This window comes from Rosa chinensis, chromosome 7 (genome assembly GCF_002994745.2).
Source record: "Rosa chinensis cultivar Old Blush chromosome 7, RchiOBHm-V2, whole genome shotgun sequence".
Lineage (NCBI taxonomy): Eukaryota > Viridiplantae > Streptophyta > Magnoliopsida > Rosales > Rosaceae > Rosa > Rosa chinensis.
In genome coordinates this window covers 67,563,158-67,582,955 of record NC_037094.1, presented here as the reverse complement: position 1 = coordinate 67,582,955, position 19,798 = coordinate 67,563,158, and the positions used below count along the sequence as shown (strand labels likewise).

Below are 19,798 nucleotides of genomic sequence, written 5' to 3'. Positions count from 1 at the left end.
TGGGATGAAGGACCACGCCCTCGCTGCAGGCGGGGGTGGGATGGCGTGCCTCACCCCTCGCCGAGGGCGGGGGTGGGATGATGGACCACACCCTCGTTGCAGGTGGGGGTGGGATGGCGTGACAGATTTTAATCATGCAGGATATGGGGTGTGTAACCGGTCCTGTCCAAGAATTGGGGGCAATCCTATCCCCAGATGTTGTTAAAACGCGATGCCTGGCGGATAGACCCGCCATCACGGTTTGGTTTCCATTCTTCCATTGTTTTGCACAGCTCCATGCCTCGAATATTTTACTATTGTTTTGTTTTTCTTTCTGAGCGTCTGCGAGCACAGCTAAGAAAAACAAGAGGGCCAATAGGAGAATGGAATACGGAGTATGTATCGAAGCCATGACCGTCGTTGCGAGGGCCAACGTCGTTACGTAGTCTGACGTTAAGATTGATGATTTCGAAGATTACGAGGCGTCCTCGTAGACATAGACTCTGATTTCGAGGCGCCCACGTCGAAATAGACTCCGATTTCGAGGCGCCCTCGCCGAAATAGACTCCAATTTCGAGGCGCCCTCGCCGAAATAGACTCCGATTTCGGGACATCATCGCCGAAATAAACCCCGATTTCGGGGCATCCTCGTCGAAATAGACGCCGATTTCGGGGCTCATAGGAGAGTCGATTTCGAGACACCCTCGTCGAAATAGACTTCGATTTCGAGGCACCCTTGTCGAAATGGACCCGGACATCAAGGCACCCTTATCGAAATGGACGCCGACGTCGAGACGCCCTTGCCTTCATCATAGTAGACGCCTACGCCGACGTCGAGACTCCCTTGCCTTCATCAAAATAGACGCCTACGCCTACGCCGACGTCGAGGTTGACATCAAGGGCTGACGACGAGACGCCAATGTTGAGGTCGACACTGAGGTTATTGCGAAACACGTCACTGATGTCGAGGTTGGAGTCGACGTCGAGGTTAGCGCCGACGTCGAGGTTATTGAGAAAGACGTCACCGACGTCCAGATTATTGCGAAAGAAGTCATCAACGTCGAGGTTGGCGCCGACGTCGAGGTTGACACCGAGGTTATTGAGGAAAAGTCACCATTGTCGAGGTTGACGCCACAGACATTAAAGAAGACGTCATCGACGCCTACGCCGACGTCGACGTCATGGTCATTGTGAAGAAGACGTCAATGACTTCGAGGCTGACGTAGCAGAATGTTAGGTGACTAAGAAGGGAAAAGAGGAAGAGTTTCGCAGTAGGGTACCTCAAGCTTAGAGTCTGGTTTGAGCTGCGCTGGGGGCACGGCTTAGGAACAAGGCAGCTCAGTAGGGGCACCGAGCGCAGGTAAGACTAGAAACTAGGCTTCGGCGTTGTGGGCGAGGCACCGGAGACGCCACAAGAAGACGAGTCCGCAACTCGAAGACCCGATACTAGAATGGCTGCAAGACAAAGGCAGATTTGAGTCCTGATTTGGGCACGTCGGCGTCGGCATCGGCGTCGTCGATGAGATGAGATGCCGACTCTAAACAAGGAAGGAGGATCTTCTTATACGGGCATCTACATTTTCAACATGAGGAAGGCCTAGATGAAATTCAAAGAGGGTGCCCAAAGAGAAATATAAAGATGTGGATAGAGAAATTTGAGCTTTGGAAATTTTCTCTTGGGATGAATTCCCAAGGAGAAAATTTGGGGGCATTGTGGGGGTGGTCAATAAATTTGACCCTATAATCAAGGAAATTAAAGGGAAGTAATGACAGTGGTAAATGCAACAATTAATGTAGCTGTAAATGCGACGATGAATGCGACATTCAGTATGGCAATCATGACCGCCAATAAGTGACGGTTAATGCAGGAGTGAATACGGCCTTAATGGTGGTGTGCCGGTCAAGTCACTACGACTTACTGTGCAAGTTTACTTGCAGCCCACGCCGAGGTACACCTATAAATAGGCTACTCGACATCGAGGTAAGGCATCTGATTCCGACTATCTCTACTCCACGATTAAGAAACGTACTGACTTAGGCATCGGAGAGTTTTCTGCAGGTACTCCCCCCCCTTTCTCCTCGAGCTGACGGTCAAACTCCAGGTCAACGCTCGAGGGAAGCTTCTCGATTGTTCCCAGGTCAGCTCCCGCTCCAGTCCGCATTAATTGTTGGGTCAAACTCCTTTACGGAATTTTTCACCTCCAACAGAGGCTTTGCTTCTTTTTTGTCCCCACCTTCTAATTTTGCATGCTTCTTCGACCAAATGTCCTCCTCACTCACTTTCACACTCTTGCTTTTTCTTCCTTCATTTCTTCTAACATCTTGGAGCCATGGCTAAATAGTTTCACTGGATAGTAAAAGTATCATATCAAGATTTCAAAATGAAACAGGAAAACAGTATAGGGCATCAATAAATAAACAATAACAAACTACATACCCATGGAATCACTTAATCCTAGTTTGTCTCTTTACCTCAACAAAAAGGGTGGACTCTGCAAATTAAAGTTCGAAATTCACTTCTTGCAATCCACCAATACAGCTAAAAATAATGAAAATTTAGGCATTGTGGCTGACCAAACAAATCATGCTATCTTGAAACACATTTGAACTAAAATTCAAAACTAAAGAATTGATATTCCAAAGTGCTGATAATCATATTGTACGTCTATTAATTGTGGAATGAAACAATAGGAAACAAATTCAAAATCCAAAACTAAAATTGATGACAAATGCCAAAGTGCTTCCTATTTACATGTCTTTGGTAATTGAGGACAAATTAAAAAATAATAATACAACATTATAGAAAAGTATAATATTGCAGTTGTTTCTATTCAAAAGGCAATTCCTAAAAGAGCGATTTATAGAACAGATGAACAAAAAAAAAATCAAGGATTTACCATTGCTTGAGCCTTTGCTTCCTGGATGCAGTCTGTCTCAATCTCAATCTTAAATAGTACCTACTCTGCTGAAAGTGATGGAAAACAAAAGGAAAAACTATGAGATTGCTGAAGCAGTTGCTTCACACCCAAATTGCAAACTCTAGTATGAATTTCTTGAAGCAACTTCACTAAGAAGAAGGAAAAGAGGAGTTAGTGAATATAGAAATAGCCTTCAGTATTAAAACTAATTATTTCAATTCTGAATAGAGCAAAAATTTGAATTAACCAAAATCACTTCAATATCAGTACTTGTAACACCCTATACTCGTTTTTGTAGTTGGTACAATTTCTGCATGAAGTTAGTTTGGTTCCTAGAAAGAATGGTACTTCCTGAATCACCCAAAGAAAAGGAATAATATTGCTCAGCAAGGTATCAACTTACAATTTCTGAAAATCTAGAGATTATGAAAAACACAGGAATAATAACAAATGATAACTATGAGAGATTTACCTTCACAAATGATATATGATGTTACAAATTACCTGAGGAACATTGTAGATTGTACCTGCCAAGAAACCATATAACCCCCATTAACCTAGATAAACCAAGAAAACCAAAACCCCAAAAATTAACACAACCCATTAAAACCCCTAATCAGTTGTGCATATATATATATAAGAGAACTTAAAAACAAAATGCCAGTATATGTGTTCATTAGAGAATGATAATGATGGGAGATCAGGAGAGAGTAAACATTCCGATAAGTAGTATAAGGAGATTAGTTTACCTGATTGAGCAGAGTTTTAGTTATCGCTGTGTTTGTTCTATTGGTACCAATGAGTAGAGGAGCCAATCTAGTGATATGGTCTGACTGCAAGTAGGTTAAAAGTAAAAAAAAGAAACAACTCAAGGAATGTCTGCAAATATATTCCAACCCAAAATTTACAACTCCGAAACTCGAAACTTCTAAACATGCGACCGGCAGTTTTCCTTTTCTTCTCTCTCCCGCACAATGTTTGATATCTTTTATTTTAGTGCACTGTGTATTTGTGATGGACAATTTGGAGACTTCAAAAAATTGGTGAAGTCTTTGACACCAAGATAGTAGAGATTTGTCCCTTATAAATGCATTTCAGTATTTCACAATAACGCGTCCATAACGCGTCGAAAGTACAAGTACTTTTGATCGACCGATTCGGGTCATTCGACCCTGATGACATGGCCAATCCTCGCCACAGATATTCTCTCTCTATTATAAAAACCCTCAAGGCTCGTGACCAATGGTCCCAACACATTTCTCCGAGGTCGGGTTCCTGATCCTCCAAAAGCAGCAGCAATCAGCTACTAAAATACCCATCATGAATTGCCCACAGGATTGGCCCAAGCCTATTGTCCGAGTACAGTCCCTGTCAGAAAAAGGCGTTGTACCCGATCGGTACATCAAACCACCGACGGAAAGACCAAGCTCCGATCACCCCACCCACGCCAACATCCCCATCATCGACTTCCAACCCTTGCTATCATCCGATAACGGCGACGATGAACTCCGAGCAAAACTTGGTCGGGTTCCTGATCCTCCAAACGTAGAAATGGCTCAGCCAGCGGACGTAGAAATGGGTCAACCACAGACAGCAGCAGAGCCCAACCAACCCAACCACCGCGTGCTGGATTATTGGGCAAAGATACTTGCTCTGTTCTGCTCGGCATCCGGCATCGAAATGGCTCTCCTCTCCGTCAAGTCCGGCTCGGAGCTCCCTGCAAGCTTTTACTTCCTCGGATTCACCCTCATCCTTGGCTTCACTTGCTTCTTTGTGGGCAGATGTATTCGCTCCATCTTCGAACAAGCGGCTAAGGTGCTCCAGCGAGTCGGCATTTTCTTTGGGGTCACTGCAATCTTCATATCCATCACTATTCCATTTCCCACTCTCTGGTTCAAATGTGTCACCGGCTTTATCTATGCGCTCTGCTGGCTTACAATATTGGCTTGCAATTACTTCCATTCTCACCTGCTACCAGTGTATAACAAAGTGATCACCAGTATGAGCTCGGGGCTTCTGGGTTCTACTACTTGACTACCACACACTGCCGTTTTAGTCATTATAGCTATTTTTGTATTTCTTGAAAGTTGGGAATGAATGAAGCTATAGATTTCCTTTTCTTGATTTTTGTTTTTTTGTTTTTTGTCTAACTCGAATCCAATATGGTCAAAGGCTCAAAGCCTTTTAATAATATATGGAATGTTTTTTTTCCGATAATTATAACTAGCCTCTTGACACACACTCTGTGCGTGCCATTTGGCCGTTTATTTTTGAAAATTTATGAAAATAGATAAAGATTGAAAAACAAAAAAGAAAATAAATGGATAGTGGGTAGTTATTTTCAGTTTTATGGCTAATATCAATTTCACCCTCTCATGATGAAAATGTTGTTATTCTTCATATTAATAAACTATGGGCATTATAGGTACTTCAAAAATTTAACCATTCTCTACAGAATTGGCTTAATTAATAAAGATATTAAGTTTTTTTTTTTTTTTTTAAATAAATGGCTGATGAGGCTGCCCTCAAGCCATAATTAATAAAAACTGTTGAATACAAAGGTGGACATTAAGCCTAAATTCCTAATTACAATAAGTATTTAGAGAACGTTCTGAAATACTATCATGAAGAAGGCTGGCTTGGATTTTATTTTCAATCATTTTTGTCGTTCAATTAAGCAAGCAGGTAGTGGTATTAGGATTCCACATTTGAGATAGAGATGATTTTGTTTATGTTGAGAATGTGTATAAATATATAAGGGGAAATGATCATTTACCCGATTTTAGGCTAAAAATTGCCCACTTGCTCCATCAACTGTTTTTTAACCCCATTTACCCAAAACACTCTAAGGGATTATTTCTCCTTTACCCAATTAATTCTTTTTTTTTTTTGTTTTGAGACTTTTTTGCCCTCTCCTTCTTTCTCACTTAGAGAGAGAAGTCATCATCCACCTTGCTGTGCTCCGGTGACCAGTGACCAGTGGCCGGTGCGGTCTCCGGCGACCGGTGACCGGATTCCGGCGACCGTTGACCTGATTCCGGGAACCGGTAACCGAAATCCAGCGATCGATGACCAGAATCCGGCTATTATTGCCCCCCAGTAATTATATTACTGCCCCCCAGTAATCATATTATTGCCCCCCAATACTCATATTATTGTCTCCCAATAATCATATTATTGCCCCCCAGTAACTATATTATTACCCTCCAGTGAATTGTATAAACTCCCAAAACCAAAATGAATACACTATAGACACAATTGATCATATTATTGCCCCCCAATAACTATATTTCTGCCCCCTATAAATTGCTCTGGGCACCCACCGAGTGTGAGGCCGGTGCAAGATTGGTCGGATCGTCATCGTCTTCATCGAGATGGGAAGAGTTGGCGAAACAAGGTTGATGGGACCGGACCACCGACCTCAACCTCAACCACCGTACGTCTTCGTCGCCGTGGGTTCCCCAGTTAAGACCCGGCCAAGATCCGGATCGAGAAACAGAGACTAGATGGCCCAGAATCCGCCGGATCGACTGAGTTGTTGGCCCGAATCCGAAGGTGGAGCGCCGGAGCAGCCATGGCAGAGAGAGAGAGAGAGAGAGTCTGGGGGAGAGAGAGTATGGTTCGGGTGACAGCGGCGCTCGGAGGTTGAGGTCGAATCCGGATGCAGTGCTCCTATCTTCTCTGATGGCGGTGGAGATTTGATGGAGGTGGTGGCCCGAAACTGCCGGAGCAACCATGGCACAGAGAGAGAGAGAGAGAGAGAGAGAGAGAGAGAGAGAGAGAGAGAGAGAGAGAGAGAGAGAGAGAGAGAGAGAGAGAGAGAGAGAGAGAGAGAGAGAGAGAGAAGCCGGAGGTGGGGCGCGGCAGAGAGAGTCTAAGAGGATAGAGTTTAATAGGGGGCAAAACTGTCACTATAGGTTAGATTGGGTAAATGAGGTCAAAAAACTCTTGGTGGAGTAAGTGGACAATTTTTGGGCTAAAATTGGGTAAGTGGTCACGACCCCTAAATATAACTCCCACATTGGAAAAATATAACCTTGCTAATGAGTTTATAAGGGTTTCGACCACTCCATCCATTGCCAATTGATTTTGGATGTGAATCCCAAATTACTTTATCACTTTATGCCAAAGTCTTTATATATAAAAAGGTCCAAGATTCTTGGAGATACTTAATTAATGTTCTCTATCTCTAGGTCAATCAAAATCGTTGATTACACGTATTTTTATGCATGTAATTGTATCTAAAACATTAGAAATAAGTAAATCCTCAAGTCAATTATTATGTAATTAATCCATTTTTATTTATTTTGTAGTAAATAAGCGAAGCTGTGGATTTTGGAAGAAATTGTGCGAAAATGGAGTTAATTGGAATTACCGACAAAAAGACGAACTGCCGATGTGGTCAACTAAAGTCAAAGCCAAGAAAGAAGCATAAGGCTATTACGCATAGTTATGGGTATGTGCGTGAAATTACAAGAAGAAGAGAGAGGAAATTGAAGAAAAGTGTTAATTAATCACTTATTTGATTGATTAACTATTGATTTGGTTAATTAATCATTAATTTGATTAATTAAGTAAGAGAGTTGAGCAACATTGCATGCACGTGCAGATTTGTATATAATTGGTTGAAAACCAATTCAGCTTTGACATGTGGCACCCATGGTTTAATTAAACCATGATTCTCATCTCGTCCATCCTCTTCTTCACGCACCAATTTTCTTCCCTCTCTCTCTCCCTCTCCTTTCTTGCCACGTGGCCTCATCTATTCCATATTCTCTGCAGCCACACAGCCCAGCCACACACATATATATATATATATACGTAACCCTACAGTAGCTGGGGGAGACGGATATCAACACACAGCGCCGCAGAGCCATTTCCAAAAACGGGGAGGGCTGCTGCCCTCTCCCATCAATCACCTTCCCATCCTCTTTTCTTTATTATTTTCTTAGTAATCTTTTGGGAATTTAGAAGGACTCACTCAAAGCTTCAAGGGAATCATCACCAAGAGCACCACACCTCCATTTTGGGTAGTTGGGTGAAGAAATTACTTGGTTCATACTAGCCCATAGCTAGAAGTGAGCCAAGCTAACTCTCCCCTCTCTTCCTTATTATCTATTCCATAATTTTATTTGCTATTAATGATGGATTCTTGAATGGGTTGTGAGTAGTTCAATTTTGGGAGTTAGGGTTGTGAAGCCCTAACTCATCTTGTATAAATATTGATGTTTTAATTTTAATAAATGCAAATTTCATTGTGTATGCTTTAAATCCGAATTTATTGGCCCTTAGAAGCATGTTTCTAGGCTTTGTCACCCTTTGAAATTATGTTGTGGGCAATTGTGATCAATGGATTGATAAATTGACAACTTATTGGTCTTGTGGCATCTAGGATTTAAGTGTGGTAACCATTAGTTAGCTTAATTGTAGCTAAGCTTGCTTGGGTCTCTATTATCTTGCACTCTAGGCCTCTAATTGTGGATATTGCGGCCTTAACCGGCGTAATACCCAAATTAGAGAGTTGATTGTGGCCCTAACCGGCATAATCGATACACTGAAAGGATAATTGGTTTAGTAGCCTTAACCGGTACTAGATACGGGACTTGACACATATAGGAAATGCATGCATTTGTAAAATTGGCATTGATATTTGCAAGATAGTTAGTGTGAATCACCCGACACTCCCATGTTCCTATTAATTTGAAAACCCAAATTTAATTTTCTAGTTCGTTAATTAGTTGTTTAGTTTACTTTTCGGTTGCGTTTAATTTAGTTGATTCCCAATTCAAAACCCCCTACAAATTTCGACTCATTTGTGCATATCCACCACTAGGCTCTTAGTTTTGATTAGGCTTTGGTGAAAACCAAAGCCGAGCATTGCTAAGGCTTGGTGTCTTAGAATAACATTTTTATTCACTTTATTTTTATTTTGTTTGCTTAGTGACTTTAGTTCCGACCACCCAAGGATTGTGGGTTAGCCACTAATCCCCGTGGTACGATAAACTTGGGCATAATATTTCCCTATCTTGACAATGATACGTACGCTTGCGTAAATGTGTATCAAGTCAATCGTCAATCCTGATAAATTGTTCATTCTACTACTGAGACCCTTTCGGAAAATTGTGCAAACAAACAAAAAACAAAATCTTTGATGGAAATGTTCAATAGAGGAAAGCATGAGCATAAAATTATTGTCAATCCTATTTTGTTTCGATATTTCTATATTCAATATAGCTGATGAGCAGAGGTTGTTGTTGAAAGAGGAGTATTACTTTCTTTTAAGCATGAATTGTTGATAACATTTTCTCTGCTTCTTCAGTTGATGGTGTGGAGCCTGGATGGATGGGAAAGGCAGGCTGCCAAGTTCTTGAATAACAGCAGGACCCGTTTGTCTAAACCTCTTGCTCAGACCCACGGTAAATTTCAGAAAGATCAAATACACATTCTGGTTACACACTACAGCCAGTTAGCATATTTGAAGCATCAAAGTTGCAGTGCCTTAAGCAGGTATCTTTGGTATTCCTTTCATCATTAATTGTTTTTGATATATATGATGTTTCAATACTCAGATTTCTTGCATGTTTGTGTTTGACTCAACTTTCAAGGAATGCTGCAGCTTTATTATTTAACCCTTTCAAAGGTTGCATAGACTGACCGACAATCGCATGAAAGATAACCATACAAACGAATATTGGAACATTAGAAGCAATAGCCGTAGATACATGAAAGGCTACTGCTTCTAATGTTCCAAGGATATTCGTTTGTATGAACTTGCTGTTTTCCTTTTTGACAATGGTTGCCACGAGCAGCTATGGGTCATATCACAGATGCTACATATTCATGCGATTGCCGGTCAGTCTATGCAACCTTTGAAGATGGAAGTGTATCAATTTTAGCTATGCCGACTTTCCAACACCGATGTCGGATATACCCTGTGTTGGTGCCGATTTCGGCATCAACGAGTCAACGGAAGTTCCATTGAAATCCAAGTGTAAAGTGGTGGGGTTGTTTTCTTCAAGTGGGCCTATCTTTTCCTTCGATTAGTTTGACTACGTGAGTAGCCCTGGTCGTGCACTTGTGGATGAAGGTATGGCCTCGGGCTTCCTTCACCTGATGTTGGGTCTCCAAGCTACCTTGTTTGGTGAAACTGGTAGTCTCATCTGGGACTTCTTTCACCTGATGTTGGGCTTCCTCCACCTGATGTTGGGCTCCCAAGCTCCTTGTTGGGTGAAACTGATAGTCTCGTCTCGGACTTCCTTCACTTGATGTTGGCCTTCCAAGCTCCTTTCTTGGTGAAACTGGTAGTCTCGTCTGGGACTTCTTTCACCTGATGTTAGGCTTCCTCCACCTGATGTTGGGCTTCCAAGCTCCTTTCTTGGGTGGAACTGATGGCCTCACGTCGGGCTTCCTCCACCTCATGTTGGGCTCCCAAGCTCCTTGTTGGGTGAAACTGATAGTCTCGTCTCGGACTTCCTTCACCTGATGTTGGGCTTCCTCCACCTGATGTTGGGCTCCCAAGCTCCTTGTTGGGTGAAACTGATAGTCTCGTCTCGGACTTCCTTCACCTGATGTTGGGCTTCCTCCACCTGATGTTGGGCTTCCTCCACCTGATGTTGGCGGAGCTCTATGGAAAGGACTATGCATTTTGGCATAGCTTTCGGAGAGAAGAGAAAGTTGAAGTCCTAGGTGGGGTAGTAGGGTAAGATCTTGGATGTGGGGTTTATCTTCTCTCCATAGGGTTGACTGGTCGATTCAACATGGTGCTGGCCTGTCAGGCTCCGATGATCAAATCAGAAAGTGAGAAGGAGGAGAAGTTTTGTTGGTATTTTTGGAAAGTGATTCCGAGACCCCGAATGAAGGAAGAGTCCTTCTTTTTATAGGGCTTGGAGGTGGTTGAGGTACACTGTTGGAGTATGGGCTTGGCCCCGAAAATAAGGGTGTCAGCTCCTTTTCTGACATGCCATCAGCATGGGTTTGGTCGAGTGGGTGGCAGAGTGGGTGACAGATGTCACCATTTTATGGTCTCTTCTAATCACATCATCTTCAACCCACGTTCGTGGCCATGCTGGTCATGGGATTGTGACACTTGTCCAATTAGGTAAGATTTGCTTCTTGATTGGTGCTCCATGTCTTATCATGACGATTACATGTGCGTGAGCTTGGAGGTCGAGGCTTTAGCCTTGGAACTCGTGGTCATGATCCTTAGAGGTCGAGGCTTCTAAGCTTGGGGGTCGAACTCTTGGTCTTGGGGGTTGAGACTCTTGGTTCCTTTGGACTGTGCTATTCTAGTAGTGAGGTCGTGATATGCTTTTGCCTTGCCATCCAAGATGGTGAGTCAATCACATGGTGACCGTCCAAGACTTAAGAGGTAGAGATCTAAGGTTGAAGACTTGGAGTACCAAAGTGAGGCATCTCAGTAGTCATGATTATTTCCATCTTAGGGTTATTTTTTCTTTCTCGATGAAAGGTTTAAGTGCGTTGAAAGGTCAGAGTCCTACGTGGACTCTTTGACATTTCAACGCGTACCGCGTGGAATGGGTTGAAAAGTCAAAAGTATTTGTCGAACCAAATTATGACATCAACAAGCCCCCAGTTCCCTGGCCAAGCAAGGCTTATGTTGGGTAGGGAACTCAATATGAGGGAGAATTTGGTGAATCTAGGCTTGAGTAGGTGGTTCTTAGTGAAAGACCAAGAGTGGATGTAAAAAGTGAACCTCGTTGTGTGGGGGTGAGTTTCTATATGTGATAGGCCATTACTATGGTAGTTTGAAGGTCGAACTACGAAGGTCCACGGTAGGAGATTAAACTCATTGTGGCTGATCTCCAATAGAGAGAAGGGTAACATTCTTGACAAGGGTGAGGATAGGTTAAATGAACTCCTTTTGTTTCCCTCTGAGCTTTAACTATTGGCTCTAATTTAGCACATAAGTGCATTGTCCCTACTTTTGCCATAACTAAAATATTAGCATAATTTTTGAGGGAGTGTAAGACCTCTAACTATTGTTCGGTCTAAAAGTCTCATAACTGGTGGTCGTGGCGGTTGAGAGTCGACCAACCTCGAGTGTTCGTTGTGAGTTTCGGCCATTAAGACTCTCTCACCTGGCGACTCAAGTGAGTTGGACCTCGAGTGCACTATGTGTGTTAGTCTCAGTTGTTTAAGACTTGCTCACCTGTGACTTAAGTGAGCTGGACCTCGAGGGCACTCTGTGAATTGGTCTCGGCTAGCGAGACTCTTTCATCGATGGCTCAAGTGGGTTAGACCTTGAAGGCACTAGCTCTGTGAATTGGTCTTGGCCAACGAGACTCTTTCATCCGGTGGCTCAAATCCTTGGGCTGTTGGAATACCAAGGATGTCTATTATACAAACTACTACTATATTTATCTTAGATGGACTTCTATTGAGATAGCTATACCTTTGTGTTCCAATAAACTTCTCGGAGTTTGTATATAGATAGATTTGTGGAACTGGTACCCCACTTGGTCCGCGTCTGGGCATTGACACAGGTTCATCAGTAATGAGCTGATGTAACCAGAGTTAATTAGTCATATGCTTAGCACGGGGGTCTTTGCCGAATTGTTGAATAGATGGATATATTTTCAAGCTAATTCATTTGTGCAAATTCCGATCTCAACATGATTTATAGCATGCAAATAGTATAGAGACACATATAGTAGATACATAGAACGCCATATAAGATGTAAAAATCAATACATAATAGAATTGAGCCCCCGGCTCTCTAGGGCTAACATATTCCTATTGGTGTTCGAAGATTCATCACTCTTGGCGTATCAAGGAAATCTTTAAAGAGGACATAATGGTGCATGTGATCATACTTTATGATAAGACAAATAAGTAATTTAGAGTAGGGTGTACCGTTTGAGGTGTAGCTTGCTCCTTCGAATGTGACTTGTTCCGGACGGTGTCTCCATGTGGGCATTTTCTTGATGCAGGCCTTTGGCAACAAAAGGGTTGAGTAGTGGCACGTCGAGACCTTTTTGATGGGAGTACAGGTCTAAGGGCAATAAGATGGTGGGGTTGAGAGCTTTTCCTTCTTCTGGGGTTGGCTCTCCTAGCCACCAATTTTTCGCCATATTGGTGAATGGGTATTGTCGCCGTGCATGCAAGACTCGTAAACCCGTCTATTAATTCGACTCATGCGGCGGTACTCCAGCAACTCCAAATTTCAAGATTATCCGAGCATTGAAACATGATCAGTCGGTGGATCCTGAGTTGCCAATGAAGGTGGAGGGTAAGGCCAAATAAGGTCTGTTCTTAAGAGTCAATTGAATCTCCGTGGTATGCGAGCATCGTGGTTCAAGAATATCAGCATTGATGAAGCATTGGTCATGTGCATCCTTTAGCTACATGTTACAACTGTGAGCTAAAGTTTCTCCCACCTTCGTATGATGGTGGCGATTGGCGATGGAGCTCCAAGCTTGTTGAATACCAACGTCAATCAGAGTAGTGGATTGTGGATAGCGAGACGTCGCCTATCATGCATCTCGATACTTTTTATGACAACAACGGTGAATGACTTCTAGCATGAGTGGATTTGAGTCCTTCGTCTTTGATGGACAAGTGGTCTTGTCGTCAGGCATTTAGCGGTAACTTTTTCGCTTTTCCTAGCGACTCCAAAGCTTTTACAACTCTCTCCTATTACGCCAGTGTCCTGGGCTGCCAGGCGTTGGAGGTTCGAGGCCTCTAGTTCGATCCAAGGCTGCTACTTCATCGAGTGGTGGTCGCACAATGTCACGAGAATTGAAGTTGCTCGTCATTGACTATGCGTCGGAGGTTCCTACGCGTCCTTGTGAGCTATCATCTAATGACCTGGATGTTGAAGGTAGGGTCGTTGCTGGATTTCTAGTAGAAAGATTCTCCGTGTCAGGTAGCGTCGTGATCTTTGTGTGGATCTCTTGACTACACCATTCATCAAATCTACAGACTTTGTCTGATCATCAGTTCCCGGCTTGAATTCTAGTGATGGCGCTCCAACGATGATAATTCGCTTGTCACCATCCAGTGATAATAATGATTAGCAGGGGTGATATGAGGATCAATTGTGTTCATCAGCCTTGGGTGGTGATGGTTGCCCCGTGTTCGCCAAACCATCAAAGTGTTTGTCTTTGCGACGTTGGTCACCCTTGGTCTCCTCATCAGTGGCATGTTGGGGGGTACACATACGACAACATCATACTCAGGAGTGGGCTATCTTTCATCAAATGGAGACATGTGGACAAAGATTTGTAGATATGAACATTGAGTGTCCAACCTCCGGTTGGTGTAGAAGGTGGAAGCCGAGGTTTTTAGTGGCAAGGGTTGGCGGACTTCTCCTCTATTCCTTGCAAGCACGGTATACTCGACCTTGTGCTCCTCCTCGTAGGTGGATGTCCACCCTTGCCCAATTTGTCATTGTTTCATCTTTCATTCGTAGTCGTAGGTAAGGCTCTAGACATTGAAGGTCTTTCCGGTATACTACGCGCTTCCTTCTTAACTAAACCAGTGAACACGCGCCAAGCGTTCAAGGTTCCCACAGACGGCGCCATTTGTTGGTGCCGATTTCGGCATCAACGAGTCAACGGAAGTTCCATTGAAATCCAAGTGTAAAGTGGTGGGGTTGTTTTCTTCAAGTGGGCCTATCTTTTCCTTCGATTAGTTTGACTACGTGAGTAGCCCTGGTCGTGCACTTGTGGATGAAGGTATGGCCTCGGGCTTCCTTCACCTGATGTTGGGTCTCCAAGCTACCTTGTTTGGTGAAACTGGTAGTCTCATCTGGGACTTCTTTCACCTGATGTTGGGCTTCCTCCACCTGATGTTGGGCTCCCAAGCTCCTTGTTGGGTGAAACTGATAGTCTCGTCTCGGACTTCCTTCACTTGATGTTGGCCTTCCAAGCTCCTTTCTTGGTGAAACTGGTAGTCTCGTCTGGGACTTCTTTCACCTGATGTTAGGCTTCCTCCACCTGATGTTGGGCTTCCAAGCTCCTTTCTTGGGTGGAACTGATGGCCTCACGTCGGGCTTCCTCCACCTCATGTTGGGCTCCCAAGCTCCTTGTTGGGTGAAACTGATAGTCTCGTCTCGGACTTCCTTCACCTGATGTTGGGCTTCCTCCACCTGATGTTGGGCTCCCAAGCTCCTTGTTGGGTGAAACTGATAGTCTCGTCTCGGACTTCCTTCACCTGATGTTGGGCTTCCTCCACCTGATGTTGGGCTTCCTCCACCTGATGTTGGCGGAGCTCTATGGAAAGGACTATGCATTTTGGCATAGCTTTCGGAGAGAAGAGAAAGTTGAAGTCCTAGGTGGGGTAGTAGGGTAAGATCTTGGATGTGGGGTTTATCTTCTCTCCATAGGGTTGACTGGTCGATTCAACATGGTGCTGGCCTGTCAGGCTCCGATGATCAAATCAGAAAGTGAGAAGGAGGAGAAGTTTTGTTGGTATTTTTGGAAAGTGATTCCGAGACCCCGAATGAAGGAAGAGTCCTTCTTTTTATAGGGCTTGGAGGTGGTTGAGGTACACTGTTGGAGTATGGGCTTGGCCCCGAAAATAAGGGTGTCAGCTCCTTTTCTGACATGCCATCAGCATGGGTTTGGTCGAGTGGGTGGCAGAGTGGGTGACAGATGTCACCATTTTATGGTCTCTTCTAATCACATCATCTTCAACCCACGTTCGTGGCCATGCTGGTCATGGGATTGTGACACTTGTCCAATTAGGTAAGATTTGCTTCTTGATTGGTGCTCCATGTCTTATCATGACGATTACATGTGCGTGAGCTTGGAGGTCGAGGCTTTAGCCTTGGAACTCGTGGTCATGATCCTTAGAGGTCGAGGCTTCTAAGCTTGGGGGTCGAACTCTTGGTCTTGGGGGTTGAGACTCTTGGTTCCTTTGGACTGTGCTATTCTAGTAGTGAGGTCGTGATATGCTTTTGCCTTGCCATCCAAGATGGTGAGTCAATCACATGGTGACCGTCCAAGACTTAAGAGGTAGAGATCTAAGGTTGAAGACTTGGAGTACCAAAGTGAGGCATCTCAGTAGTCATGATTATTTCCATCTTAGGGTTATTTTTTCTTTCTCGATGAAAGGTTTAAGTGCGTTGAAAGGTCAGAGTCCTACGTGGACTCTTTGACATTTCAACGCGTACCGCGTGGAATGGGTTGAAAAGTCAAAAGTATTTGTCGAACCAAATTATGACATCAACACCCTGCTGCATATCTACCTTCAAGTCCAAGGTACAACATATGGTGCCTTAAAAACACTCGAAAGTGCCAAGTATACACACAAGCATACGTGCATATAAACTATTGACTTCGCCATATGATCACTGATATTCTATTATTCGACAACAGAATGGTATACCCAGCTGCAGTTGTAGCTCATCCATCTGAACCTAATCAGTTCGCCATTGGACTTAGTGATGGTGGAGTTGTGGTTCTTGAGCCTCTAGAGTCAACGGAGCAATGGGGATCTATGCCTCTAGTCGAGAGTGCAGGGCCTAGCACTAGCCCTAGTAGCCACTGTGATTGAGTTGATGATTGTACTGCCACCATACATGTTGAGGAGCTAAAAATATTTTGGAATTGTAGAGGTATCACTTGAGGAATGGAATTCCTTCTCATCATAGAAACAAAAATCAACAGTAAAGCGGCTTTTGTTTGTAGTTGTGTTTTGTTCTTTCTTCTATTGGGAAAAAAAAATCAATACTAGAGCAGCTGCTATAAGGGCCTTACTTTTGTGTATTAGGAATAACATTTGAGGAATCACAAGGCTTTTGCCATGACAGTTCAGATGAGTTCTTCTGGTTTGCTTGTTATTTTTGGTCTTAATTTTGAATTTCACCCATACTTTATCAATATTTGACTAATTGTAACAAAGTTAGTACTAAGATGATCTCTTTCTGCTACAATTAATTTTTGAGTGGTTTGTATTCTCATTTTCAGTATCTGGCATGTGTTATGCCACTAAAAGCCCAGATGAGTTCTTCTGGTTTGCTTTTTCTTTTTGGTCTTAATTTTGAATTGCACTCATTCTTTATCAATATTTGAGTGATTGAAACAGAGCAAGTACTAAGATAATCTCTTTCTGCTACAACTAATTTTTGAGTGGTTAGTAACATTGTATTCTCATTTTTAGTATCTGGCACGTGTTATGCCACTAAAAGCCCAATCCAACTATTCGAGTATCCATTCTCATAACGTGGCTCTCCGAAACATAGCCATGCACGTTGCAAGTCCTTGCTTTGACACATACCAACAATAACAACTTCAACTTAACCGTCATACTTGTATATAATACCACGTATATAAAAATTACTCTTTTTTTTTTAATATATATTATTATTATTATTAACTCTTTTTTTGTTTCTTTTTCTTTTTTAGAATAAAGGACTGGTGCGGCTGCCATCAAGCCTTAATTAATGAAACTGATGAATAGAATGGGGAACATTAAGCCTGAACTCCTTATTACAATAAGTATCTAGAGAACGTCTTAAAATATTATCAATTTATCATGAACAAGGCCGGCTTGGATTTTATTTTCAATCATTCTTGTAGTTCAGCTCAGCAAGCAGGTAGTGGTATTACAGATGATTTTGTTTATGCCAAAGTCTTTATACATATAGAATGTATTTGATGACTAGTTATATTTCCTGGGAGGACAATAGTGGGCTTGTGGAGAACAAGAGCACTAAGTCCATATCATAAAGCACAAATTGTTGAAGATCAGGATGATCATGAAGAAAGGTCTAAGATGCTTGAAGATACTGAATCCATACTCAATCTTGAAGATACAAAGATGTCTAAAGTTTATACTGCAGAAATACCTGTGAAAGTGAGTTGTGGTTCCTTTCCCTTCTTTTCTTCATTTGTTACACCTTAAAGATAGGCTTCTGCAGAGTTTGTCATATCTTTATGTGAAAATGAATTTTAGATAAACGAAAGACAAATGAACTTGACTATGCAGCTTTGAAAGTTTTTCATTAGAGAATAGAAAGAAGTAATTAATGCTCTCTAGGTCAATCAAAATTGTCAATCCTGATAAATTGTTCATTCTACTACTGAGACCCTTCTGGAAAATTGTGCATACAAAATCTTTGATGGAAATATTCAATGGAGGAAAGCTAAAGCACAAAATTATGGAGAAGTCAGGTTGTCTTAACTATGCGACTAATACTTGGGAACCGATAAAGCCGAATGTCTTTGAGCGACGTTTGTCCTACAAATTCAACCGCAGTGTTTCCATTTTTGGGGGAGAGGTGACATTCAGACAACGAAAGTCTCCAATTGCAAATGGTGAGGGATGGATCATCGATGAACGTTACAATATATTGTTTTCTACAAAAGAAAATCAAGTGTTTCAAGTCCGGGTGTTACACACTCGACACCTATATATATATTTTGTTTAATTCGAATAGACCTCTTAACACGCACAATGCGCATGCTATTTGACTTTTTTTTATATAAATTTTTGTAAAAGGTTAAATATAAATTGAAAAAAAAAAAAAAAAAAGATAGTAAATAGTTATTTTCAACTCTAGGGCTAATATTAGTTTTATCCGTTTTTGATCAATTGTGCTTTATATTTCTTTTACAAATTAATAAATGATGGCCTTAATGAGTAGTCCAAACATTTAATATAATAGATGTCGCGTACCTATGTCATTTTCAACTGTCAAAATTTCAGATTCAAACTTGTGCAAACCACTCAGCATGACTTCATTGAATTGGGAAGAAGCTAGGCCAACAAGGCTAATTGAGGAAAGCATGAAACAAATCAGACAACGACTCAAACAAATAGTAGAAAAGGAAAGAAAATATATTTTGTTCAACAACAATGGAAAGAGATTGAGAACTAAATTTGCTGAAGAATTGGAAAAGGAACTGGGTGATTACAAATGAATGGAGTTGATACACCTGGGCCAATTGGTTGGCTTTGGAATGCCACTGGACATGTATGAACAACTGATTTACCATCCTCTAAACCAGTACAAGAGAGAAAAATTACTCTTCATTTATCACTTTTGGCTCAAGTTGATAGAAGATCAAGGCTAGAAAGACAATTTCAAGTCTACAATTGAGAAATACAACAGGAATCACAAGATCCAAGAACGTCTTAGAGAATTTTCAAGAAAATTGAGATAGTCATTCCAAAGGATCTACCAAGACAGACAATATCATACCGAACCATATGAGGAAAATGTTGTAGGAGTGTTAGAGTTTGCCAAAAATTTGATTACTCACTGTAACTATCAGTGCACTTTGGTAGAGAATCGACCCTAGATGAGCTTGAGCATGGAATCACAAACACCTTCCCTGAGTTGGCATTGCACATTTTCAATCACTGCCTAATCAACAAGATCAAGGTGAAGGATTTGCTTATCTACGGGATAAATAAATAAAACTGTCAACATCTTTAAGAGGTTGATTTCTCACAAAATCATTTAACCGGTCAGATTCCGGCGAAATTTTCCAGCTTCGGAAACTCATGAAGCTGTTGAACTATCTCTCTAGTGAAATCTTGCTAGAGATCAGAAACTACTCGTCATTGATTCGTTTATGGCGAGCAACAACAAGCTTACCGTACCACAGCAATCTCCCAGCAGATTGGGAGTCGACATTCTGTACCGATCTAAAAGTTCATCCAAGATGAACTCCCAATATTCTAATTCAAATGACCACACCGCTCCAATGAAGCTTACCAGAAGCAGGTAGTTTCTAATTACAAGAAACATGGTTACATAGAACTTCCCCATGAGCCTGGTGGTTTCAGTTTGATCTAGGACCCTAATTAAAACAAAGGAACTTTTAGGTAGTTTTGTTTGTTACACCTTAAAGATAGGCTTCTGCAGAGTTTGTCATATCTTTATGTGAAAATGAACTTTAAATAAACGAAAGACTGATGAACTTGACCAT

The 19,798-nt window shown here is 42.1% G+C and overlaps 1 protein-coding gene and 1 long non-coding RNA gene across 2 annotated transcripts; one reads left to right on the top strand and one right to left on the bottom strand.

Annotated features, from left to right (window-relative positions):
• Positions 1 to 2,186: 2,186 nt before the first annotated feature.
• Positions 2,187 to 3,826, bottom strand: LOC112179735. Its single transcript, XR_002927876.2, has 4 exons — positions 3,647 to 3,826; positions 2,877 to 3,424; positions 2,417 to 2,471; positions 2,187 to 2,326 (listed from the first exon to the last, which is right to left on the bottom strand). It is a non-coding gene; the product is annotated as an uncharacterized LOC112179735 (long non-coding RNA).
• Positions 3,827 to 8,924: 5,098 nt separating this feature from the next.
• LOC121050833 (topless-related protein 4-like) lies at positions 8,925 to 16,551 on the top strand. Its single transcript, XM_040512141.1, has 2 exons — positions 8,925 to 9,404; positions 16,238 to 16,551. Exons 1-2 carry the CDS (start codon positions 9,220 to 9,222, stop codon positions 16,413 to 16,415), a joined length of 363 nt encoding a protein of 120 aa, XP_040368075.1. The 5' UTR covers positions 8,925 to 9,219; the 3' UTR covers positions 16,416 to 16,551.
• Positions 16,552 to 19,798: the final 3,247 nt, after the last annotated feature.

Bases quoted from the DNA above. Each gene is read 5' to 3' on its own strand.
- LOC121050833 (XM_040512141.1), top strand. From the start codon at position 9,220: ATGGTGTGGAGCCTGGATGGATGGGAAAGGCAGGCTGCCAAGTTCTTG. The intron at 9,405-16,237 runs GTATCTTTGGTA...ATTCGACAACAG, and splicing joins AGTTGCAGTGCCTTAAGCAG to AATGGTATACCCAGCTGCAG.